Genomic DNA, 27,185 nt, shown 5'->3' with positions numbered 1-27,185 from the left:
ATAATGTGAAATTTAATAATTGTAACTTAGCCATAAGTTTCACCTGCTGGTTTGTCAGGGTCGACAAACTGACAGGTGAAACTTAGTCTTATTCAGGAATTATTAACTTGTACTAAATTTTATATTACTCTTTACTTTGAATTAAATACTTGTTTTTCTCCCATTTGTAGGCAATAGTATAATCCACTCACATATATATATATATATATATATATATATATACACACACACACACACACACACACATTATATATATTGGTGCAGGCATGGCTGTGTGGTAAGAAGCTTTCTTCCCTACCACATGGTTCCAGATTCAGTCCCGCTGTGTGGCATCATGGGCAGGTGTCCTCTAGTATAATTTTGAGCCGACCAAAGCCTTGTGTGTGGATTTTGTAGACAGAAACTGAAAGAATCCCGTCGTGTGTGTGTGTGTGTGTGTATATATATATATATATATATATATATATATATATATATATAGGCACAGGAGTGGCTGTGTGGTAAGTAGCTTGCTTACCAACCACATGGTTCTGGGTTCATTCCCACTGCGCAAGTGTCTTCTACTATAGCCTCAGGCCGAGGTAGATGGAAACTGAAAGAAGCCCGTCGTATATATATGTATATGTGTGTATGTTTGTGTCTGTGTTTGTCCCCACAACATCGCTTGGCAACCAATAGTGGTGTGTTTACGTCCCTGTAACTTAGCAGTTCAGGAAAAGAGACCGGGGTCGATTTGCTCGACTAGAGGCGGTGCTCCAGCATGGCCGCGGTCAAATGACTGAAACAAGTAAAAGAGATATATATCTGTGTCTGTGTTTGTCCCCCCACCACCTCGCTGCTTGACAATTGGTGTTTGTGTGTTTACATCCCAGTAATTTAGTGGTTCAGTGAAATGACTGAAACAAGTGAAAGAATAAAAGAACACACACACGCACACACTGTGTTTTTCAACTAACCTGTTTCGTCTTCTGGCAGTGGTTAACTGATCTTATAGCGTGTTATATTACTTGTCATAGTCCTTATGCATTTGGCACTCCTGACAACAGAGAAAAGTAGCAATCTTCGTTATTGTGTATGTCATTATTTTGTTTGTTTTTTTTGTCCATCGACCTAGTTTTCATGGTTGGTTGCTCTTCCCATTCTGCATTATTTATCAAAATAGTAGTGATTGTTAGAGTGTAGAGATAAGAGTTCGGGTGAGCCTGTACTTGTTTTCAGTACCTCGATTCAATTCCTTTCAAGAAGTTGGAGGAAATATCATAATACCTGCTCTTGTTTCTTGTAACACAGTCCACTGAAGGTTTTTTTTAATTTTAATACTCTTTACTCTTTCACTTGTTTCAGTCATTTGACTGCGGCCATGCTGGAGCACCGCCTTTTTAGTCGAGCAAATCAACCCCAGGACTTATTCTTTGGAAGCCTAGTACTTATTCTGTCGGTCTCTTTTGCCACCATTGGTTGTCAAATGATGGTGGGGGGACAAACACACACATATATATATATATATACACATATATACGATGGGCTTCTTTCAGTTTCCGTCTACCAAATTCACTCACAAGGCTTTGGTCGGCCCGAGGCTATAGAAGACACTTGCCCAAGGTGCCACGCAGTGGGAATGAACCCGGAACCATGTGGTTGGTAAGCAAGCTACTTACCACACAGCCACTCCTGCACCTCCTGGTTAAATTTTTCTTCTACATTTCTTTAGGTCATCTAGGTAGAAACAGTTATAGGAACACCTGAGAATATTATGTTATAGAAAGGTTTCCTTAACCAACGACTATTATATCTTCACCTGTCTGCTCTGGATTTTGTGATTGAAACTTATGAACTAGCTCTCATAAAGTTCTTGAAACAAATTGATGCTCATTTGTTGCTTAAAGCAATTTTAATTTCTTTAGACACCTTAACTTCTTTTCCCTTTAAAACTAAAGGCTTGCAGCCTGTTGATTTGGTTTCTGAAAGTGTTTAGATTAAGTCTGTTATTATGAGCTATGTTTTTAAAAGTATTACAAGTTTTTAGCAAATAGTATGTTTTGATCAAGATCATTTTGAAGCATGTTATGTTCAAGCACTTAATATTTCATAATATCTATAGCAAACGTTTTGTTCAACATACAGCCATGTGCATTTACATTTTTAATGCTATCATTATCATTTTAGAGTTGTTCTATGTTGGTTCTACAGTAGAAAAAGTATAAGCTTATAGAGAGCAGGCTCGGAGTATTTCCATCATCTCAAATTACTCTCCTTTCTTAGTAACCATTATCGAGGCTTTTCATAAAACCAGATCTATTGAAGATCAGCTTGCCTATCACTCACCAGTGGGCCTTGGCCTTCCTTAAAAATAAATTCAAAAACAATGTTTTTAGGCATAGACGTGGCTGCATGGTAAGAAGCTTACTTCCCAACCACATGGTTCCAAGTTCAGTCCCACTGCATGGCACCTGGGGAAAGTGTTTTCTGCAATAGCCTGAGGCCAACAAAAGCCTTCTGAGTGGATTTGGTAGATGGAAACTGAAAAATACCTGTGATAAACTGAAAAATACCTGTGATATATGTGTGTCTGTGTTTGTCCCTCCCCACCATACTGCTTGACAACTGGTGTTGATGTGTTTACATTCCTGTAACTTAGCAGTTTGGCTTAAGTGACTGATAGAATAAGTACTAGGCGTTAAAAAAAATGCCTTGGGGTCAATTTGTTTAACTAAAAACCCTTCAAGGTGGTGCTCCAGCATGGCTGCAGTCATGACTGAAACAAGTAAAAGAATAGACATCAAAAAAAGTATTTAATGTTGTTTGCCAAACAAATCTCATTGAAAAACAACCTACCTACATTGCTTCATTTGTCTCTCATCTTTTTATTAGTGGCATCCAATCATATTGCAGCATGTGTGATTGGAGTTTTCTTTTACCTACACTCTATTAATGGAGGTGCAATGGCCCAGTGGTTAGGGCAGCGGACTCGCAATCATAGGATCGTGGTTTCAATTCCCAGACAGGGCGTTGTGAGTGTTTATTGAGCGAAAAACACCTAAAGCTCCATGAGGCTCCGGCAGGGGATGGTGGTGAACCCTGCTGTACTCTTTCACCACAAATTTCTCTCACTCTTATTTCCTGTTTCTGTTGTGCCTGTAATTCAAAGGGTCAGCCTTGTCACACTGTGTCACACTGAATATCCCCGAGAACTATGTTAAGGGTACATGTGTCTGTGGAGTGCTCAGCCACTTGCACGTTAATTTCAGGAGCAGGCTGTTCTGTTGATCGGATCAACTGGAACCCTTGACGTCGTAAGCGACGGAGTGCCAACAACAACACTCTATTAAGTCTAGTATGCTCCAAGGTTTGGTTTCATTTCTTGCATTCTGCCAACCTGATTTCCCCTCAAAAAAACCACTCCTTAGCAGATGATATTTCCTTTCAGTTTATCTTAAACTTCTGCACTCACATGTAACCTTGATACCTCCTGTTTTCAGCCTTTTTGCCAATCATTTTGACCATGTCTTACTGCTCGTTCCAGGTGATTTGGGATGATTGTGTGTGAATAATGCTGTGCAAGTTCTTCCTACTTATATCTAATGTGCAACCTATTATTTTGGGTCTAACCGATGGAAGCTTTTGAAATCATACAGTGGAGCTTTCATTATAGCTGCCTGGGTATCATGCATGTATGCAACAATGAAATACTGCTCCTTCTGGAGTTAACTTATGTTTAAGGGCACATGGAAGATTTATCATGGGTAGGAGATGTCTGGATTCTTCAGTCACATATGCAGCTGTATTCCCCAGTAAAGTGCTGCATAGTCAGTCATGGCCTTCATTGATCTCCAATGATTGAACACCAATGAACTCTTCACACATTTGGAATGGTGCTCCTACTGCACATACACACTCTATACTATTTCCCCCAAAAAAATCGCCTGGCTGATTGGCTTGAAGATGCTCGTCAACCAACTCCTCCTTTTAGTCAACATCTATGCTCTCATACCTTAACATTTTTTAACCATTATGACAGACTTCTGCCCCTAGGAGCTGACTACTCTTGTGTTACCTCTACCTAGGGACCCCTGACTCACTCTCACTTGTCTTTCTTCTTAACACCCATATTCTGTCCCCATCCCCATCCCTGGTCTTGCACTAATCACTACATTCTCTATTTTCTCACAAGAACATTGGTCTTCTGGAATTCCTTCTTTACCCATGTTTTTTCTGAAACCTTCAACTGGCAACTATGCAAGAGGAAGATTAATTCCATCGATCTCACCGGATTCAGTGTGCCTGTGTAGGCCCAGCCCCTTCCTTCAGGCCAAACCAATAAGAAAAATATTTTAAATTAAAGCTGATGCATGATAATAAGAGTAATCAAGATGCTGTTATAATTTACAGTTGGATGTGGAACTGTAGGGGATCTAATTCTTGATAAATAACAGCAAGAAATCTTTTCAATTTTCAGGGTACTATAGGCCTTTGATAAGCTCCAGTGCTATATAGTCTAGTGTGAAATGAGAAGCCTGAATTTGAAAGGCTCTAAAGAATGGTTCAGCATATATGTTTCTGGAGGAAGTAATTGTAGGATAAAGCCAGCAGTGGAATTAGTGAAGAATTTAATGTTGTCATGACATCATATTAAGATTCCATCTTCTGCCTGCCTTGCTTCATCAGTTTGTTCATTCACTTGTGTTGTGTCCATTTTTACATGCTAGAATGAATTAAACACACATCTTGTTGAGGCATTGTTTTACAGCCAGATGACATTTTTGATGCTAATCCTTGCCTGTATCTTAAGTTAGAGATCTTTCTCCACATGGCCTCAAAGACACAAAACAAGTGGGTGATTTATTGACAAGAAATGCCAACAGAACACTATACAAATACTAACTTTTGAATAAACGAGCAGCAGATGTTAACAAACACTGCACGCATACATACATCATCATCATCATTTAAAGAAGTCTGTTTTCCATGGTTAAAATGTTTAGCAGGTATGATAAGACTGCTATTTCTTGTAGATTGGGTAATTTATGAAGTAACTATCTTATTGATTAGGGTGAGAAATATTATCCCTGATGACAAAAAAGACATTTCTCTCATTGTAAAATAATCAGAAAATTAGAGATATGTGTAAGAAGTGTAATAATACTGTATAACAATATAACAAGTTGAAGATTGATTGTAGAGGATAGGATTTGTAGCGATCAGAACTTTTAATTGCTTTTTTTTTCTTTTAATTGGTTTGTCATTGAATTGCAGCTGGGCTAATACATCATCTTCGAGGGTTTTGGTTAACTACATTAGCTCAATGAAGGTGTATGGTCTCGTGGGAGGCAGCGTTTGATTCCCAGTCTGTGGAGAACATGACTAAAGTTCTTCATTTCACATTGCTTGAGTTCCCTCTACTGAAAATGCAGCAGAGTTGAACCTCACATTATTAGTCCCTTGGGTGTGTGGTAAGAAGCTTGCTTCCCAACCACATGATTCTGGATTCAGCCCCACTGCAAGACACCCTGGGCAAGTGTCTTCTACTGTAGCCTCGGGCAAACCAAATCCTTGTGAGTGGATTTGGTAGACCGAAACTGAAAGAAGTCCGTCGTGTGTGTGTGTTTTTGTGTCTGCCCCCCCCCCCCCCCAACCACCGCTTTACAACCGGTGTTGGTGTGTTTACGTCTCAGTAACTTAGCGGTTTGGCGAAGTGACGATAGAACGAGTACTAGGCTTCAAAAAATAAGTCCTGTGGTCGATTTGTTCGACTAAAAACCTTCAAAGTGGTGCTCCAGCATGGCCATAGTCAAATGACTTAAGTTAAAAAAAAAATTATAATATAAAGATGTCAACAGACCTTCACGGCTGTAAGCACACTGGATACTGTTTTTTTAAATCAGTTTTTGGAAGAGGAGATAACCAAAGTCATCTCCTGGATGTAAAGGGACATAACTGCGCTGGGCAACGAAAATCTCGAGGAATTTTCGCTCGATGCACAGATTTTTACACACACACACACTCTCTCTTTCTCTTTCTCTCTCTCTCACTCTCGCACACGTATTTATGTTTGTGTATTTCAGGTTACTCTTGGTGCTACTGGGGTACAACTCTGTAGTTATGCCGCTACTGGTAGCACGTAACCCAGTACAACCTGTCACAAGGTCGTGCCGTCGACGACTAAACTGACAACCCTACCACGTCTGCTTGGTTATGAGGGTGCTTTTCGATGGACAACCTGCACAACGAAAAAGCTGTCGAAAGACGGATGCACTTAGTAGAGTCAATGGCCAGCCAAGAGCTGGGAGTGAACGACCTCTAGTCTTTATTTAAACATCTGTTTAAGAGTAGAAAATTGATGTAACACCTGTAACTTCGTTTTTTTAAATCCTATAATGTAGACTAGTTCTTCTTTGACAAATACATGCGTTTGGGATTATCTCTGTTCAAAGCGTTTTCAAAAGCTTCAGGCACGGGCGTTGCATCATTTTTAACACTTCTATTATGTGTTGTATACTATGGATTGCCGTAGTCGAATAAGACAAACTGGTCGATGAAAAACATGATGAAATGAAGGCTTGTGTAAGTGGTACACTCTCTGGACATCTGCTGCTCGAGGCACCTATAATTGCCACATCCATGCTGCTTATATTCAAGAGAACAATGCCAGCTGTCATGTTTAATGGGCTTTTACATATATAATATACCAAATTACGTGTGTCTAAAGAGAGAAAATAAAAGCGTTGTTGTCCATGCATACAAGTTGTTCCCTGCATCGCTCTCCAGCTGAGCATTCCTACCTTGAGGGCTTGTGGGTGCTGGTGCCACGTAAAAGGCACATGTGCAGGTGTCACGTAAATGCACCTGTGCTGGATAAAAGCACCCAGCCGTAGAAACTAAGCCAAAACAGACATGGAGCCTGGGCAGCTCTTCATGTATGCAGAGTGCGATGGGTAAATTGTCGCTATTTTATACTTTTAACTTCATGCATGCACATCGTTTGTTTTTGATTTTGTCGACTATATAGTATAGTAGGGTCAGTCAGACACTGTCTGTGAGAAAAAAACAGTACCATGACGTGATTCACTCTGCCAGAAGTTTGGAAACAACATGCTGTACTGCTTGGCATTTGTGCTGGAAGCTCCAATACGAACGTTTCAAAGTGTTTGGGTGTCAATCTGAGGACAGTGCAGAGGATTCAGAAAGAGTTGGACAAGACTAATGGTGATTACAAAGGTACGGCAGCTCAGAAATTTCATTCTGATAAGAAAAGAACTCCTGAATTTGTTGGTGTGATCCAGGCCATGATTAACAACGATCCCTCCATGTCAGTCAGGTCCATCGCCAGGGACATGGGAGTGTCTGAGTTTCTTATGAAGTAGATAGTGTTTAAAAGCATTCAGTATTCCTCATACAAGATGAGAAAGGGCCAATTTGTACCCAAGCCATCACGGACAAAATGAAAGACTGCGCTATGAAGCTTTTGAACAAACTTAAGCATCCCCTCCAACCAAACATGTTTTTGCTTTTCTCAGATGAGAATTTCAGGATCAGAGTGTGAACACACAGAACAACCATTGGCTTGTTGTGTCCCCAAAACATGTACCGAGAGTGATAAAAATCAAACATCCAATCAACATCATGGTGTTTGGAGTGATCACGAGTGATGGTGGTGTTATGCCTCCTTTCATCTTCCCACAACATGGAGGCCTACATCAAGTGCCTGGAGAAGGTAGTGTTGCCCTGGGTTAAGAGAGTGGCTGCTGAAAGACCTTATGTCTGACAACAGGGCTCTGCACCATGCCACACAAGCAGAAGAACCCAGTCATGGCTGTCAGACAATTTCTGTGACCACATCACTCTTAACATCTGGCACCTAACTCCCCAGACTGCAACCCCCTTGATTATTATGTGTGGGGTGCAGTTGAATGAGAGACCAACAAAACTCCTTGTAACACCAAAGATGAACTGAAGGCAAGGATTATGACAGCATTTACCAACTTAAACCAAGAGATTGTCCAGAAAAGTTCCAGGAGATTCCGAAGTCGTTCGGAGGCCATGGTTGAAGCCAATGGCGATTTTATTGAATAAATTTACTCTTTAGTATTTCAAGATATTTTTATGTAATTTTGGTAAATATATCTGTTAAAATAAGATGTCAGTGTTATTTTTATTTTTGATTGATTTAGACAATTTATTCACCACACCCTGTATATATGTATGTATGTATGTCTATGTCTGTCTGTGTGTATGCATGCATGCATGTTCGGAAAGGATCGATGGGCCACGCTTTCACGGTCCGTATTCGTACTGAAAATTGAGATCGAGCGAGCTTTGCCAAATTACATACATACATGCATGCATGCCAAATTTCACTCACAAAACATTTTGGAACATATATGGATTAAATTTTGCTGACATAGGCTAACACCACCAGTGATCACAGAGTCTGGACCTTACCTTACAGCAATACTGTATATTCTACAACCTTCTTTTCTCACTATGCCTAACAAAACTATTTACACCATATACTCAAAAACTTTCTATTTACTTCTTATTCTCGAAACTGAGTTCCTTCATCCCTACTTCTTCAAACCCTTATTTACAATTTTGCATCCCTAATACCAAAGTCTTTATATCCACCATCCCTGCTCTCTCAGTGAAAATGTCTAAAACTCTGGATTTTTCACCCCCTCACAGCTAATTAACTCACTCTAATTTATTGTTCTTTTACAAACTTTTATAGGAATTGGGTTTCAAAGATGGTGTCAAGGGATCAGAACACAGCAACTGATAATGTTTTGAAATTCCATCCTATCTATATATTACAAGGCCAAAACGAAAGAAAAACATGTAGTGATGTGGATGACTCTTTGTGTGAATCTGATTTATAATTTAGCACTTTATGGCAGATGTACTGCAAGGTGAAGACAACCTAGAACATATTATCTGTACACATTGAGAATGATGATGACAATTTCTTTTGATATTGAATCAGCACAAGGCTGAGTATCACAGAACACACAGAATTCTTCATTTACCTCCCAAAAGGTAAAAGGCAAAGATAACATTTAGAACATGGGACAAAATTAAATACTGTACCGAGTATGTTAGCCACTCCTCAACAGCACAGTTTAGGCACAAGGTCAGTAATTTTGAGGAGAAGGGGATTGATTACATTGACCCCAGTGCATGACTGGTGCTTAATTTTATCAACCCCAAAGAGGTAAAAGGAGGTGTTAATCTCAGTGAAGTTAGAACTCAGAATGTAAAGAACGTGAATAAATACTGCAAAGCATTTTTCTCTGATGCTGTAATCATTTTGCCAGCTCTCTGTCTTAACAATGACAATAATAATATATTGTCATCATCCTTTAATGTCTGTTTTCCATGCTAGCATGGGTTGGATAGTTTGACCAGAGCTGGCAACCTGGAGAGCTGTACCAGGTTCCAATCTGATTTAGTTTGGTTTCTACAGCTGGATGCCCTTCCTAACACCAGGCATTTTACAGAGTGTGCTGGGTGCTTTTTAAGTGGTACCAGCAAGTAATAATTTTTTTCTGATTTTGATACATAGCCAGGGGTAGGGTTAAGTTAATACCATTGATCCTAGGACTTGATAGGAAGAGCCGACATCAAAGAATCAAAAAGCGATGTCGCTGCAAACGCTTGACCGCCACAAGCCAGTTATCCCTGTGGTAACTTTTCTGACACCTCTTGGTGGATGCATATTTATTTATTTTATTTATTTTATTGATTTTGAAAGGACAAAAGCAAAGTTGATCTTGTAGAATGTATACCACATAGAATTTGGTCTAATGATTCTTCCTGTCTACCACCTTTTATAGTTGTAACAATTACAATGACAATAATATTCTCACATAAGCACAATGTTTGAAATTTTGGAAGGGCAGCATTTTTGGGGGAAGTGTTCAACTGGTTCTTATTTTATCGACTCCGAAAGGATGAAAGCAAAATCGACCATGGCAGAATTTGGAATGATAAAGAAGGGAGCTGAGAAGTATATTAAGCAACTCCCTGGTAACTTCAATCTCCATGAACTACAAAGGATAACCTTGATGGGTACAGCCCATATACTACAGAAAGCACTCTCCATCTAAAATGGAATAAATGTGGTGATAATCTTAGCATGCATAGCAAAGCAAAAGTCCCTTGGCTACTCTTGGCCTCCGGAGGATGCCTGGCACTAAGGCAGCTGCAATAAAGTTACAATGAAAAGAAACCATAAATAATAATAATAATAATAATAATAATAATAATAATAATAATCATGTGTTGAGAGGAATTCTTTGGGGTTTCAATAATTCACCTTTGGAAACATGGGTGTTTTGCTCAACATCCTTAAACAAACCTTATTCAGGGACCTTTTGAGCGGGATGGGCTACTCGACCTGAAGAAAATTCTAACTGGGCCCCACCTGCAAGGTCATGTGCTGTTTATCTTGATATGAGATCACCATGTCGTGCACATATGGTTGTGATGCGTGTGCCTGGTGTACCCTTATCAGGCAGGTAGTAATGATGGGTATAGTGGGCTTCGTATATTTTACCCCAGTGTCACTTTGATGGCATGCACTGCTCTCTCACTCAATAATAATAATGATGATGATGATGATGATGATGATGATGATGATGATGATGATGATGATAATAATAATAATGTGAGCTGGCAGAATCATTAGCACAACAGATAAGATGCTTAGCTGCATTTCTTCCAGCTTAGTTCAGATGCTTTTGAGGTTGTCTTTGCTTTTCATCCTTCTTGAGATCAATAAAATAAGTTATCAATGAAGTATTGGGATCAATGTAATCAAATTGTACCCTCTCTTGAATATTGCTGACCCTATCCCAAATTCAAAAGAAATAATGATAATAAATTTAACCATACTGATAAATGTTATGTACATGAACCTAATAAAGTACTAGAAAGTAAGAAATATTGGACGTTGTGAGGCTTTAACATTCGGGTGGACAGAGTAATATAAGTAGAAAGCCTGATTTAGTAATTTAGTAGATAAAGAGAATAGAAAGTGTCAGATAATTGACTTTACAGTCCCAAATGATGAGGAAGTCAATATGACAGGTATAGAAAAAATGGCAGAGTACCAGGACCTAGGCATTGAGTTACAGAGATTATGGAAAGTGCAGGTAAAATGTATACCTGTAGTTATAGGTGCATTAAGAACTATCCCTAAAGATTTGAACAGATGGATAATGGAAATAAGCATAAAACCCAGTTTAGTACACCTCCAGTAAACTGTTATGAGGGACAGCTAGAATATTTAGAGTTCTTGGTATCTAAGGTTACTTGTTGTAGCCTGATGTTAGCAATTTTTCTTTTCCAACTGTCTAATTTGTTGAGTGTATATGAAATAATGATGATGATGATTCAATCTGGACAGCACTTCTAAAATAATTTCATTTTGCTCTACTTTCAGGCGGGCTTGATTCTACTTCTCATCATTGCTAGCCTTACCAGCCACTGTTGTCAGCTGATTGTGAAATGTAAATACTATGCTTTGGATATTCTTCTTTGGAAATTCGATGCCCGTCACCTGAAGTCATCTGATAATATGGACCAACAGCGCCTCGAGCTGGAAAGTCAACTACAGAAACAACTATCCTATGGAGACATTGGCATGATTGCGTTTGGCCGTATTGGTCAAGGTGTCGTGAACTTTTGTGTCTTTTTAACGCAGTTTGGTTACTGCATCGGCTATTCCATTTTTGTTGGTAACACACTGCTATCTTTTTTCCCCGTTGTTCCGCAATGTGTGCTTTTACATGTGGCAAACAACACTCAGCTTAACACCTCCTTAAGTTTGAAGCACATAATGGGAATTCCTTCTAACCAATTTAATCGTTTACCAAACCACAGTATATCTTGGAACTGCACTAATGTTTTTAACAAAAGTGGAACTTTAATTCCACCTTCAGTGACTGAAACCCCTAAGGGCACTAAAAAAACAGTTATCTCACACCTCAGTAACCACAATGCCACTTTCCCAGTTACGACATCAATATCACCTTTAATATCCACAGATATAATCACTTCATCTTCACATATTTTGCTACCACATGTCTCCTATGTAAAGATGGCACCCAATCTGTATATTCTCATTTTGCTTCAATTACCGATTCTCATCCTCTTCTCCTTTGTTCGAAATATGCGTGTCTTGGGAATTATAAGTATTTGTGCCAATGCATCTATTGTTCTTGGTTGGGGTGCCATCATGATTTTCCTTTTCATAAGTAAGTAGTAAAACTGATTTGTTAATCCTTTTTGTTAATGTCTGTCTATCTATTTGTCTTTGTATTTTTATTATCATGCTTAACACAGTTTATTTTTAACCCTTTAGCATTCATATTATTCTGTTAAATGTAATGCTTCTTTATTCACATTGTTTTGAATTAATCATAAATGATCTTGTAGCTTCAGGAATTCAATTGTGTGATGGTTTATTTTTAGAGTAACATTGTAGGGTAGGTGTGAGAAGCCAGATCTGGCCAATTTGAACCAAAAACAGATAAAATAGATATAGCTGGTCTCAGTGCTAAAGGGTTAATATTTTGCACTGTTTTTTAGAAAATAAAATGATGCTTGCAAAGAGGTTGTGAAAACTATGTTAAATACTCAGCAAAAATAATTAATAGAAATATGTTGCAGAAATGCTTAACCCTTCACTATTTAAACTGGCCCTATCTGGCCAAAATATTCTACCAGTTTTATGTTCAAACTGGCTAGATCTGGTTTCTAACACTAACCCTGCAATATCATTCTAAAAATTAATAGTTACCTCATCAAAATCTGAAAGCTACAAGATAATGCATGATTAGTTTAAAACAATGAGAATAAATAAGCATTGCTTTTGACTGAATAATATCTATGTTAAAAGGTTAATCTTGAGTATGTGATTTTCTCTAAAGGAAAAAAAAAAGAAAAATATCTTGAGCTGGTGTTAGCCATCAATATCTAATTTTTACAAATCATGGATGCTTTTACTCCTTTCAATGTTGTGGGTTTAGAAGAGGTATAGGTTTACTCACTGTATTGTGAGCTAAGAAAGAGCCAGTTAGGATAATGACAGCATCTCTGGCAGTAGTTTTTCCTGCCTTTGTTTTATTTATCACACTGATAACAGATTTGTAATACTTTGTAATAGTGCACTTATGGAAGACAAGGCAAATGGGTCCTTATTTCATTCATGCTGTTTATTGATTTGTCGTTTGTTTCAGCTGCATAGCATCGATACATTATAGGTATAATTTTACTGTTTCAACATAACATCAGCATTCATTGAAATGTGTTGACTGAAATATTAATAATCCACTTCCTTGAAATGTATAAATCATAAGTTAGTAACAATGAAATGGAATTGTACAGATTATCTTTTATCTTTCACTTGTTTCAGTCATTGGACTGCAACCATGCTTGAGCACTGCTTTGATGGGTTTAGTCAAACAAATTAACCCCTGTAGTCATTTTTTAACTCTTTAGTATGCAGATTATTGTCAAATGTAATGCTTATGTATTCACATTGTTTTGAATTAATCGTGCATTGTCTTGTAGCTTTGAGATTTTGATCATGTGATTGTATATTTTGGGAATAACATCATAGAGTAGGTGTGAGAGACAAGATATGGCTCGTTTGGACACAAAACGGGTCAAGTATTTGGGTTGGATATGGCCGGTTTGTATGCTAAATGGTTAAATCCTGGTACTTATTTCGTTGGTCTCTTTTTGCTTAAGTTACAGGGACATAAACAACCCAACACTGGTTGTCTAGTAGTGAGAGGAACAAACACAGGCATAAAGACACACACACATATATATGATGGGCTTCTTTGAGCTTCTCTCTACCAAATTTATTCACAAGATTTTGGTCAGCCCAGGGCTATAATTGAAGACACTTGCCTAAGTTGCAATGCAATGAGGCTAACCCTGGAGCCATGTGGTTGGAAACGAACTTATTATTACACAGCCAGTTATTCAGTCAACTGAACTACATATACAGTGTCCTATCTGTGTAGGAGGCTGTGTATTCCATACAGGTTTGATGAAATCTTCAGACACAAAGAGAATGAGTAATACATGACAACACTGGCTAGTTTTAAGTGCTGATACTGTCCAGCCAGTAGGTCTTGGTATGATTTCAGTCTATCCAGTTGCATTTACAAGGCTTGTGTCAGCCCATTTCTATGGCAGACGACACTTGCCCTACTTAATAAGCATTACTAAGATCATGGTGATTTCATGGCTGCTAAGTGAACTTTTTAACTTCTCAACCCTGTCTTCACCATCACCACTCTCTCACTAATTTCCTTAAGTCTTGTAGGTCAGATTAATTTTGCAGTGATTATCTTTCAAACATTACACAGAAAGAGAAAAATAAAAAATTAAAAAAAGTATTATATATGCTTTGAGAAGTGTCTTCTACTATAGCCTTTGGCTGACCAAAGCTTTGAAAGTGGATTTGGTAGACAGAAACTGAAAGAAGCCCATTGTGTTTGTGTATGTATGTGTGCTGGGTGGTTGGTGTTAAGAAGGACATCCAGCTGTAAAAACCCTGCCAAAACAGACTGAAGTCTGGTGCAGGATCCTGCTTGGCTTTCTCCTGTCAAACCATCCAGCCCATGCCAGCATGGAAGTTGGATATTAAAGGATGATGATGAGGAGGATATAGATAGGTGTGTTTGTTCCCACTCCACCCACCGCTTGACAACCAGTGTTGGTGTGTTTACGTCCCCATAACTTCGCTTCAGAAAAAGAGATCGATAGAATAAGTTTGAGGCTTAAAAATTAAAAAAAAAAAAGGCAAGTATTGGGATTGATTTGTTCAACTAAAATTCTTCAAGGCAGTGCACCAGCATGGTCACACTCTAATGATTAAAAGAAGTAAAATATGTGTGTGTGTGTGTGTGTGCATGCACATGTGTGTGTGTGTGTGTGTACGTGCGTGTGTGTGTGAGACACCAATATATTTTGATATAAATATAAACACATCTGGTAATATAAAGTGCGCAAAAACCATGTATGAGAATACTAATGCTATGAGTCATCAGATATTTTAAAACAGAATGTTTGTTTTGCTTTTCTTTCATTTTGAATACAAATATATTTTGAATAATATTTATAATGTTGAAATTTTAATGATTTTTTTTTGTTTTTTAATTGTTTTTATTACTAATATGACTACAGATTGTTCAAATTATTCATGTTTTTTAATCCAATGCTTAACACTAATGAATAATTTCTGACGCTTAAAATATTTTTGCTCGTTTGATATTAAACAATGTTATCATATGCATGTAAGCAAAAATAATATCAGGTAGTTGGTTCAGGGTTACATGCACATATACATATACATTTTATATATATATATATATATATATATATACATATATATATATATTTAAATAATTTGGGAAAACGAATTCCCAAATCAATCAGGTACAACCATTTACCATTACATGCATCTGCATATCATACAGTGGGGTCTTACTTTCTTGCTTATCATATATTTATATATTTATCTAGAAATATACAAAATATATAATAGAAATCAATAATAATTCAGCTTTTGAGATTAATAGATATGCAGGTATTCTATTTCAGATAATACATAAAAATAACCTAATGAGTATGCCTGAAGGTGAACTCATGGTATCTATTTGTACATCACAAAATAATACTTTAAAGTATTATTTTCTGATGTGCAAATAGATACAAGTTTACCTTCAGATATACTCAGGTTATTTTTTTACACAGACAGTAAAACACACACACACATGATGACTTCTTTCAGTTTCCATGTACCAAATCCACTCAGAAGGCTTTGGTTGGCCCAAGGCTATTACAGAAGACACTTGCTCAAAGTGTCAAGTAGAGTAGACTAAACCTGGAACCATGTGGTTGGGAAGCAAGCTTCTTACCACACAGCCATACCTGTATGCCTGTATGTATGTATGTGGCTGTGTGGTAAGAAGCTTGCTTCCCAACCACTGTGTGACACCTTGGGCTGACCAAAGCCTTGTGAATGGATTTGGTAGACGGAAACTGGAAGAAGCCTGTCATGTGTGTATATATATATATATATATATATCTCGTGTATGTGTGTATGTATATATATATATATATATATATATATATATATATATATATATACACGCAGCTATCCTCATTCATTCTCACCACATGTCCAAACCAGCGCAATCGTCTCTCTTGCACACCACAACTGATGCTTCTTATGTTCAGCTTTTCTCTCAGAGTGTAAGTATCTTGAGAGAAAAGCTGAACATAAGAAGCATCAGTTGTGGTGTGCAAGAGAGACGATTGCGCTGGTTTGGACATGTGGTGGGAATGAATGAGGATAGCTGCGTGAAAAAGTGCCACTCCCTGACAGTTGAGGGAACCCGTGGAAGAGGTAGGCCCAGGAAGACCTGGGCTGAGGTGGTGAGGCAAGACCTTCGAACATTGGGCCTCACCGAGGCGATGACTACTGACCGAGACCTTTGGAAATGTGCTGTGCGTGAGAAGACCTGGCAAGCCAGGTGAGATCGTTGCCAGGGCCCCTGGACTGGCTCTTGTGTGGGTAGCACATAAGATGTACCATCCTGAGCGTGACCGTTGTCAGTACCGCCTGACTGGCCTGGTAGGGTTTTCGAGCGAGATCATTGCCAGTGCCCCTGGACTGGCTCTTGTGCGGGTGGCACATAAAAGACACCATTTCGAGCGTGGCCATTTTCGTGTGGGTGACACGTAAAAGCACCCACTACACTCTCTGAGTGGCTGGCGTTAGGAAGGGCATCCAGCTGTAGAAACTCTGCCAAATTAGATTGGAGCCTGGTGTTGCAATCCGGTTTCACCAGTCCTCAGTCAAATCGTCCAACCCATGCTAGCATGGAAAGCGGACGTTAAACGATGATGATGATGATGATGATGATATATCCATAACTTAGTGGTTCAGCAAAATAGACCGATAGAATAAGTACTAAGCTTACAAAGAATAAGTCCTGGGGTCGATTTCTTTGACTAACACCCTTTAAGGCGGTGCTCCAGCATGGCTGCAGTCAAATGACTGAAACAAGTAGAAAGAATATAAAGAAATAACCTTATTTTATGTCGCTCCAGTCCACTCAGCTGGCAAAAATGAGTTGTATTTGTATTTCAAAGGGCTGCCCTTGTCACACTGTGTGTCACGCTGAATCTCCCTGAGAACTAGGTTAAGGTTACACGTGTCTGTGGAGTGCTTGGCTACTTAAACGTTAATTTCATGAGCAAGCTGTTCCATTGATTGTATCAGCCGGGACCTTCGTCATCGTAACTGACGGAGTGCTCCATAAATTTTAGTGTTGTTTCTCTATCCATCATGTTTATATGTTCATTAACTTCTCTTAGACCATTGGTGCAAAGACAACAAAACTCAAACCAGCAACTTCCCTAATCCCTGGGAATGTCCTAAGGGGGTCTATTTTTTTAAGGGCCACCTACCTGGGGCCCCACTAACCCCCCCCCCCCATCCTATTTTTACTGCATTTTATACTAAATACATGGCATTGACAACCAAATCATAGCAATGACAATGAATTTCTTACCATGAACTCCCAGGGAGTATCGTAAGGAGGTTCAATTTCTGAAGGGCCGCTGAAATGAGACCCCACTGACCCCCTTATTTTTACTGCATTTACCTCACTCCTACGCTTATTGATTAAACTACGATCAGTATCAGTGCTTAGCACATTTGCAGAAATAAGTTTGGGCATTCTATAAATGCCTTCATATACATTCACGTACATTCACATACATTCAAAATTGAGATAAAGAGTTATAACCGGTACGTTTCAAGTGTGGTAGTGTAGATATTTATATTTTGTAGTTTATGAAACTTGTGTCTAGTGTATATCATCATCATCATCATCATCATCGTTTAACGTCCGCTTTCCATGCTAGCATGGGTTGGACGATTTGACTGAGGACTGGTGAAACCGGATGGCAACACCAGGCTCCAATCTAAATTTGGCAGAGTTTCTACCGCTGGATGCCCTTCCTAACGCCATGCCCATATATATATATATATCATCATCATCGTTCAATGTCCGTTTTCCATGCTGGCGTGGGTTGGAAGGTTTGACTGAGGTCTGGAGAGCCAGCAGCTGCACCAGGCTCCAATCTGATCTGGATGCCCTTCCTAATGCCAACCACTCTGAGAGTGTAGTGGGTGCTTTTTATGTATCAATCAGTCAGTCAGGCATCGTTCACATTCGGATAGTGCTTTTTACATGCCACCAACATTTGGATAGTGCTTTTTATGTGCCACCGGCACAGGAGCCAGTCAGGCGAGCCTGGCATTGTTCATGTTCAGATAGTGCTTTTTATGTGCCGCCGACACAGGAGCCAGTCGGGGGGCACTGGCATCAGACATGTTCGGATGGTACTTTTTACGTGCCACTGGCACAGGAGCTGGTTGGGCAAGCCTGGCATCGTTCACATTCGGAGAATGCTTTTTATGTGGCGCCAGTACGGGAGCCAGTCAGGTGGACCTGGCATCGACCACGTTCAGATGGTGCTTTTTACATGTTACTGGCATGGGAGCCAGTCAGGTGGGCCTGGCATAGTTCATACCAGCATGGGAGCCAGTCTGGGGGCACTGGCATCGGCCACGTTTGGATGATGCATTTTACGTGCCACTGAAACGGAAGCCAGTCAGGAGGCACTGGCCACAGCTACGATTTTGGTTTTTTACTTTTTATTATATTTGTTTCACTCATTGGACTGCAGCCTTGAAGTATTAAGTCAAACAAATTGCCTCCAGTACTTGTTTTAAGTCTGGTACTTAGTGTGTGTGTGTGTGTGTGAGAGAGACACACAAGTGCACATTGCACACACACACACACATGTGCACACGTATGTATGTATACTTGCATATGTGTTATGCAAGTATTTTTGTATGTGTATGTATATATATATATATATATATATATATATATATATATATATATATATATATATATATATGTATGTGTGTGTTTGTGTGTCTGTTTGTCCTCCCAGCATTGCTTGACAACCGATGATGGTGTGTTTACGTCCTTGTAACTTAGCGGTTCGGCAAAAGAATTAAGTACTAGGCTTACAAAGAATAAGCTCTGGGGTCGATTTGTTCGACTATAAAGGCGGTGCTCCAGCATGGCCGCTGTCAAATGACTGAAACAAGTAAAAGAGTATAAAAAAAGAGTATGTAATTCTGTTTTATTATGTTGATGTTCGTAAAAAGAATTCTAAATTTTTCTATCAAATAAATATCTTGAAATGTTAGCGGATGTTAAATAATGATGATGATTTTCAAAAAAAAAAAAATGCTATTTTTTATGTAACAGCAGTTACGTATTAATCAAAGTGGATTTGATTATGTATTTTTTTGACAGCAGAATTTATGTAAAACTAATTATATTAATTTCTTAGCATTTCATAGTTATTTAAAATATATATTGTACTTCATGTAATTGCTGTATAGAAGATGCAACCATAGAATTAACTAACATAAACATTTCCACTTGTATTAATTGGAAATATGATAGGAGCCATTGTTGTTGGTAAACTGGATGGTATAAACAAGTAGTTTAAGTGCAGTTGTTCCTAATTTTTCCATATGAAAGGGCCAATTTAAAGGATTAAATTTGGTCCAAGCTTAAATGTCCTACGAAGGCTATGGGTATGGTCCTTTTTTCCAGACGAAATCATTGATAAAAAAAATATGCTTACTCTTTTACTCTTTTACTTGTTTCAGTCATTTGATTGTGACCATGCTGGAGCACTGCCTTTTAGTCGATCAAATCGACCCCACGACTTATTCCTTGTAAGCCTAGTACTTATTCTATCGGGCTCTTTTGCCGAACCGCTAAGTTACGGGGACGTAAACATACCAGCATCGGTTGTCAAGCAATGTTGAGGGGGACAAACACAGACACACAAACACACATATATATATATACATATACATATATACGACGGGCTTCTTTCAGTTTCCGTCTACCAAATCCACTCACAAGGCTTTGGTCGGCCCAAGACTATAGTAGAAGACACTTGCTCAAGGTGCCACACAGTGGGACTGAACCCGGAACCATGTGGTTGGTAACCAAGCTACTTACCACACAGCCACTCCTGTGCCTAGTTGTGAAACAATGTCTTTAATTTTGCTGAAACATAAAGTAATTAGTTGGTTTTAGGTTAAAATTTACTTAATATTCTATATTTGCGGGTGTATAAGTTACACTTTAAGCAAGTTTAACTCTTTAGCATTCAAGTTAATTTGTCAAATATAACGTGTTTTTATTTGTATTGTTTTGAACTAATCACATTATCTTGTCTCTAGATTTCAATGTGATTGTTTAATTTTAGACTAGCATTGTAGGGTAGGTGTGAGAAGACAGATCTGGCTGGTTTGAACATAAAACTGGTTGAATATTTGGACCAGATATGGCTGGTTTAAGTGCTAAAGGGTTAATGTTTCATTATACACTCATGCACTTCGTATCCTGTTTGTAATATGGTTGCATTAGATGCATAGCAATTTTTTGTTACATTTAAGAATATTAAAAAAAGTGTCTTATACCCTGGCATATATAGTAATTTGTGTTTTGGTATTATACCTAATGCTATATGTCACCAGTTTACCTAATTTTTTTGATAAAGAGCAGTTGACATGATCATTCATTGTTGGATATTTCTAATCATGGAAAGTCAAACAACACTTTAAAATAATTAATTTACAAGTGTTTGGGTTATTTATTTTAATTTTTGCTAATTACATTGATAAAGAAAAATAAAACAAATGTTATAAAAGCATTGTTGTTCACTTGAAGCATTGAAGTACAGAAATAGGAAATGAAAATGGAAATCTTCGCTCCCAAAATATAAAAATTTAAAGGTTTTTTTGTAAAACTTTCTAGAAACTTTCTTTATTTCCTCTTTTAATTTCTAAAACAAATGTTATTTATTTTGATTAATCACTTTATTCAGTTTTGGTGAGAGGTGAGAGGGAGTGTGTATTGTTTCTTAGGGTTTCTTTTTTTTGTTAATTTTATTGACCTTTTGTTTTTTTTCTTTTTTTATCCAGAATTTTCATTCAGTGATGAGTTGAAATTAATATCTTCAGAAGCATCGATATTTTTTGGCTTGTTAGCTAGTGCCTTTGAAGGAATTGGAACTGTGAGTATGTTTAATCCTTCAGCATTCAAATTACTCTGTCAAACGTGATGCTTATTTATTTACATTATTTTTGAATTAATCATGTACTATCTCACAACACTGTGGAGGTGCAATGGCCCAGTGGTTAGGGCAGCGAACTCGCGGTCATAGGATCGCGGTTTCAATTCCCAGACTGGGCGTTGTGAGTGTTTATTGAGTGAAAACACCTAAAAGCTCCACAAGGCTCCAGCAGGGGATGGTGGCGAACCCTGCTGTACTCTTTCACCACAACTTTCTCTCACTCTTACTTCCTGTTTCTGTTGTGCCTGTAATTCAAAGGGTCAGCCTTGTCACACTGTGTCACGCTGAATATCCCCCGAGAACTACGTTAAGGGTACATGTGTCTGTGGAGTGCTCATCCACTTGCACGTTAATTTCAGGAGCAGGCTGTTCTATTGATCGGATCAACTGGAACCCTCGATGTCGTAAGCGACGGAGTGCAAACAACAACAACAATCTCACAACACTAAGATTTCAATGATGTGATTGTTTATTTTTAGATTGACATTGTAGGTATGTATGAGAGGCCAGAGCTGGTCAGTTTGAACATAAAACAGGCAAAATATTTGGGCCTGAGATAACCAGTTTAAATGTTCATGGGCTAAGTAATTCATTATTTGAATGACATAGTAGCTAATGAAATATAATACTTAATAAGGTTACTACTCCACTGGATAGACTACTGATGCTCCTGGCTAAAGCATGTATTCAGCATTCCCTCTAAACTCTGTTTGTGCCATTACACGATTGTTGTATTGCTGTTGTGCACATCAAAATGTTGTTATTCATTTTAATTTACAAGTGTCTTCTTCTATAACCCTGGGTCACCCAAAACCTTGTGAGTCAATTTGATAGATAGAAACTGAAAGAAGCCCATCCTGTGTGTGTGTGTGTGTGTGATCATCATCGTCACCCTTTAGTACGTTTTCCATGCTGGCATGGGTTAGACAGTTTGACCAGAGCTGGCAAGTTCCAGTCTGATTTGGTTTTGTTTCTATAACTTGATGCCCTTTCTAGCACCAATCACTTTACAGGGTGTGCTGGCTGCTTTTTATGTGACAAAATGAAATGAATGGATTATATGGGTATTACTACATGTGTTTCAGTAGCAGATTTGTTCTATTTAATTGTCCTCTGTTTAATTAAATATATATATATATATGTGTGTGTAGGAGGCGCAATGGCCCAGTGGTTAGGGCAGTGGACTCGCGGTCATAGGATCGCGGTTTTGATTACCAAACCGGGCGTTGTGAGTGTTTATTGAGCGAAAACTCCTAAAGCTCCACGAGGCTCCGGCAGGGGATGGTGGCGAATCCTGCTGTACTCTTTCACCACAACTTTCTCTCACTCTTACTTCCTGTTTCTGTTGTGTCTGTAATTCAAAGGGTCAGCCTTGTCACACTGTGTCATGCTGAATATCCCCGAGAACTACATTAAGGGTACACGTGTCTGGAGTGCTCAGCCACTTGCACGTTAATTTCACAAGCAGGCTGTTCTGTTGATCGGATCAACTGGAACCCTCGACGTCGTAAGCGAGTGCCAACAATATGTGTGTGTGTGTGTGTATTACTGTCTTCTTGCCTCATAGTTGCTAATGAGTGACACTGTCATGCAAGTGGTGTTCTTCATTTCCAGTATTCTGTGGAAAGATGTCTGCTCATAGGAAAATATTACCTTACTTGGAAACAAGTGAGGGGTTGCAACAAAAAATTACATCCAGTCATAGAAAAATCTGTCTCAAAAAAAAAAATTCCCATCCCACCATGCATGCATGGAAAAGCGGATGTTAAAACAAAGCTGATGATCATGGTGTGCTTAATAAACTACATTAAAGTTTGAAATCTGTGGACTAAAACTTTTTTGGCTCAAAGCATCAGAAGTTCTTCTCACATGTTAAGAAAAATTAGAGGCAACACAGCTTGTAATAACAGTTGGGCTTATTTAGTTCCAGGTCAGTCTTTAATCATATGCCTTTTTTAGGAGTGTGATATAAAAACTGTTTTGGTCTACTTGACTAATGAATAACATCTGTTGTATTTCACAGATGAGTAATTGAAGGTTTTTAGCAAATGAATAACGTGTGATATTTCACAGATGAGTAATTAAAGGATTTTAGCACAAAAGAAAAAAAATATCAAAACCCTTATTCAATTTCACTGCATAATTATTTTACCCTATTTAATTTGAAATGCAGAAAATAGGAAGGGTACAAAATATTGTAAGAGATGTCCCAGCTTCCTGCTTATTGAAGAAGCTTTCATGGTTACACAACCTGCTAGAAATAGTTGAGTTCCATGTCAAGTCTTGATGCTAAACAACAACAGTCACTGAAACTACCTTAATTGTATGCCTTTTGTAGGTGCACAATATAAAAGTTGATGTTTTGGTCTACTGAAATGCAGAAAATAGGGTGGGATCGAAATATTGTAAGGGATATCCCAACTTCCTACTTATTGAGGGAGCTGTTCATAGTCACTAGTATCACCTAATTATTGTTTAAAATCTGTTATTAAATTGCCAATATGGAGAGACACATTGAATTTACATAATAAAAATGTTTATGTTCTGATATGCATTAGAACATAAACATTTGTACAAAACACCAACATTCAGTGCAGTATTTAGCACAGAATAGCATGCCAAAATTATATACAAATACAAGTTTTAGCCAGCTGTTCAGGTGTTGTAAAATTCTGGATTGTGAAGACACACTTCATTGGGAAACAGGACCCCACCCCTACAAAAGAGAATTGGATATGTAGAAGTACATATTTCACATTCTCAAATCTTATTGCTTAACTGTTAATTGTAAGCACTTTTAGGTACATTGTTCTTTAGACCCATGAAAGTATATGTCTTTAGCTGGCAACAAGGCTTCCTTCCTGTCAACATTTATATATAATAGTAATATATTCTTGTTTTCTTATGTTACTTTGTTGTTTCACTGTTAATCACTGCACCAACATACCCACAGTGCAAAAATATTGCTTGAAATAAATTCATACATTATGTATAATCATTTTTTTGTTTCTTTTTTCTTGCAGATTATTCCAATTGAAAGTAGTATGGATGGGAACCGCCACAATTTCTCTAAATTTCTTAACGGTGCTATACTGATAGTTAGCTTCATTCTGCTGGTGCTTGGTTTGTTTGGTTACTTACGGTTTGGCTCTCATGTTAACCAATTGATCAACCTGTCCCTTATTCATAGTGGTTTAGGTGCGCATTTGCTTAATGCCTGCCTCATTGTTGCTGTGATCTGTACATATCCTCTAATGATTTATCCTGTGTTGCAGATGATTGAAAACTTTGTCTTTGTGCAAGGTAGGTAGAATTTATAATTTTTTTTTTCTTGTTTTGAAATGCATTTGTTTGATTCTACCTGTGGATGAGAGAATGTTCCAGAAAATTTTCTCAATTTGGATATTGTTTAACCCTTTAGTGTTCAGATTATTCTGTCAAATGTTTTGAATTTACCCTGCATTCTCCTGTAACCTTGAGATTTCGATGATGTAAATTGTTTATGTTCAAAATGACATTGTAGGGTAGGTGTGAAATGTTAGATCTGGACAATTTGAACTTAAAACAGGTAGAATATTTGGGCTAGATATGGTTGGCTTAAATGCTAAAGGATTAGTTTTCTGATTTTTCGTAATATCATTCTTGAAACCAAAATCTGCAATATTAATTTAAAAAGATATTTCAATTTTAATTTTTTTAATACTATTTTTACTCTTTGACAGGCCATGTTAATTCAACTCAATGCTATTATAAGAGTTTGATTTCTGTAAAATATCACCTGGCTCTAATTTATTTAATACTCAATAGATTTATATTCATAAAAAAAGATTGTATTACTTAAACACTATTTGAAAAAAGAACTTTGGGCTTTAAACTACATGTTTTCAGATTTTATGTAAGGCTCCTTCAAGTAAATGTATTAATTTTCTAAGGCGTAGCTGTGTGGTTAAGAAACTTGCTGTCCAACTATACGGTTATAGGTTCAATCCCACTGCATATTACTAGCGGGGAGACAAATAAATCCCCATCACTTCCAGTGCTGAGACCACCATATCATGTGATTTTGACCTTCCTTGGTCTTATCAACAATAGACACTCAACTGCTAGAGATAGCAGCACTCATCTCCCTCCCAGTGATATATAGAATAACAGTGCCTAAACATTATCATACTTCATGGTAATTGTTTCTAACTTAAGCACAAAACCAACAGTTTTGTGAGGTTGGGTTTAGTCGATTATATTGTCCCCAGCACTTGACTGGTACTATATTTTTATCAACCCTGGACGGACGAAAGATAAAGTTCATCAGTGAGATTTGATCTAGAATATTAAGAGCTGTAACAAATGCCACAAGGCATTTTGTGTAGTACTCTAACTATTCCTCTAATCCACAGTTCTAATACTTCTCAGTATTTAATACTTTGAACCCAAATCTGGTGTATAAATAATCGTGTGTTGCTTGAACTGGTTTGTTTTAAAGTCCATCATAAACTTGTTTTATTTAGTGAATAATTAATTAGGCATTACAATGCTGTATAATAAATGAAATCATTGTTCTTTTGATTAATTTGCAGAAGCAATATTTGAAGTGTCACACAGTTTTCAAGCTATATCCATAAAAGAAATAACATTTATAACCACTATCTTCCTCGTTTCTGCTATCATTAATTCCATCATTTTGAATTCCATATGTGAGACTAATTTTTCACGATGCAGCTATTTCTAAGGGCAGTAACTATAAAATATTTGATGTAGTTTTTTCGAGTTACCTCCCCTATTTAAACCGCATTCTCTTCTCAGTTTTATTTATTTATTCATTTTTAATTATTAAAAGCAACTTATCGATATTCATTATATATTCATATACAAAACACTTGCATAGATATATTTATATATGTATTCATATTACAGAAACACTACCTGACAGTGAGACCATGTCCACAAATCTCCTAGATTCATTTGAAGAGGATTATCCATTACCTGTAACCAAACCAATTCCTTCATCAGTGAGTTTTTTTTGTTTTTTTTTTGTTTTTTTGTTGTTTGGGGTGGGGGGGTTCTGTTGTAATCTGCAACAATTTATTCATCAAAAACATCATCTTAGACTGTGTCTCTGTTCTATTTGTATTGGGTGCCCAATTATACATTTAACATTAATCATACAAGATTTGGGCTGCCATCACTGCACTTATATAGAAGAGAGGCCCAATGGAGAAACTTCGTCGTAGTATGTCTTGCTAAATAAGGAAGTTAATCATCACTATCTTTTGTATGTCCACTTTTGTACGGTCAGATGTTCTTCCTGTTGCCAGCCCTCATTTGTTTCCCAGTCAGGTAATATTTCCTCGTTATCTGACATTTTTCACAGAAGATTTGGAGTGAACAACATCACTTGCATGATGGAAACTTTTATTTTCCATTTATCTTGCAATGTCAAGGCAAAAATACTGTAACACACACGCACACACACGACGGGTTTCTTACAGTTTCAATCTACCAAATCCACTCAAAGCTTTGGACAGCCTTAAAGGTTATTGAAACTTTCTTTCTCATGAGGAAATCTTGTCTATTTGCATTTTTGTTCCTAGATCATATAGCAGTGTGATAAGAAAGAAGCATCCAGAATGGTGTTCACATGCTTATGTCCAAACCAAATGACTACATTATATGTCATAAGGGAGAAGAACTTTTCAAATTGCTTCTGAAAACTACAACCATTGTAACTTGACTCTTAAGCGTTTTCCTTGTCTTGGCATCATGTAATCATCATCATCATCATTTAACGTCCACTCTCCATGCTTGCTGATAAGCCAGAGAGCTGCACCAGGTTCCAGTCTGATTTGGCATGGTTTCTATGGCTGGATACCTTTCCTTATGCCAACTATTCCAGAAGTGTAATGGATGCTTTCATATGACACTGA

General features: G+C 37.8%; 1 protein-coding gene across 9 annotated transcripts in view; it reads left to right on the top strand.

Annotated features, from left to right (window-relative positions):
- Positions 1 to 27,185, top strand: part of LOC106874233 (uncharacterized) — a 59,894-nt gene that overhangs the window by 20,946 nt on the left and 11,763 nt on the right. For 7 of the 9 annotated variants that reach the window (XM_089353893.1, XM_089353932.1, XM_089353902.1 and 4 more), the window contains 4 exons: positions 11,438 to 12,251; positions 21,113 to 21,204; positions 24,288 to 24,567; positions 26,176 to 26,270. In XM_089353893.1, coding sequence (XP_089210019.1) covers positions 11,438 to 12,251; positions 21,113 to 21,204; positions 24,288 to 24,567; positions 26,176 to 26,270 — 1,281 coding nt within the window. The other 2 variants (XM_089353943.1, XM_089353951.1) reach the window with 2 other exon arrangements.

The sequence above is a fragment of the Octopus bimaculoides genome, chromosome 1 (genome assembly GCF_046866305.1).
Source record: "Octopus bimaculoides isolate indiv1 chromosome 1, ASM4686630v1, whole genome shotgun sequence".
Taxonomy (NCBI): Eukaryota; Metazoa; Mollusca; class Cephalopoda; order Octopoda; family Octopodidae; genus Octopus; species Octopus bimaculoides.
This window is presented reverse-complemented; position numbering and strand designations above follow the sequence as displayed.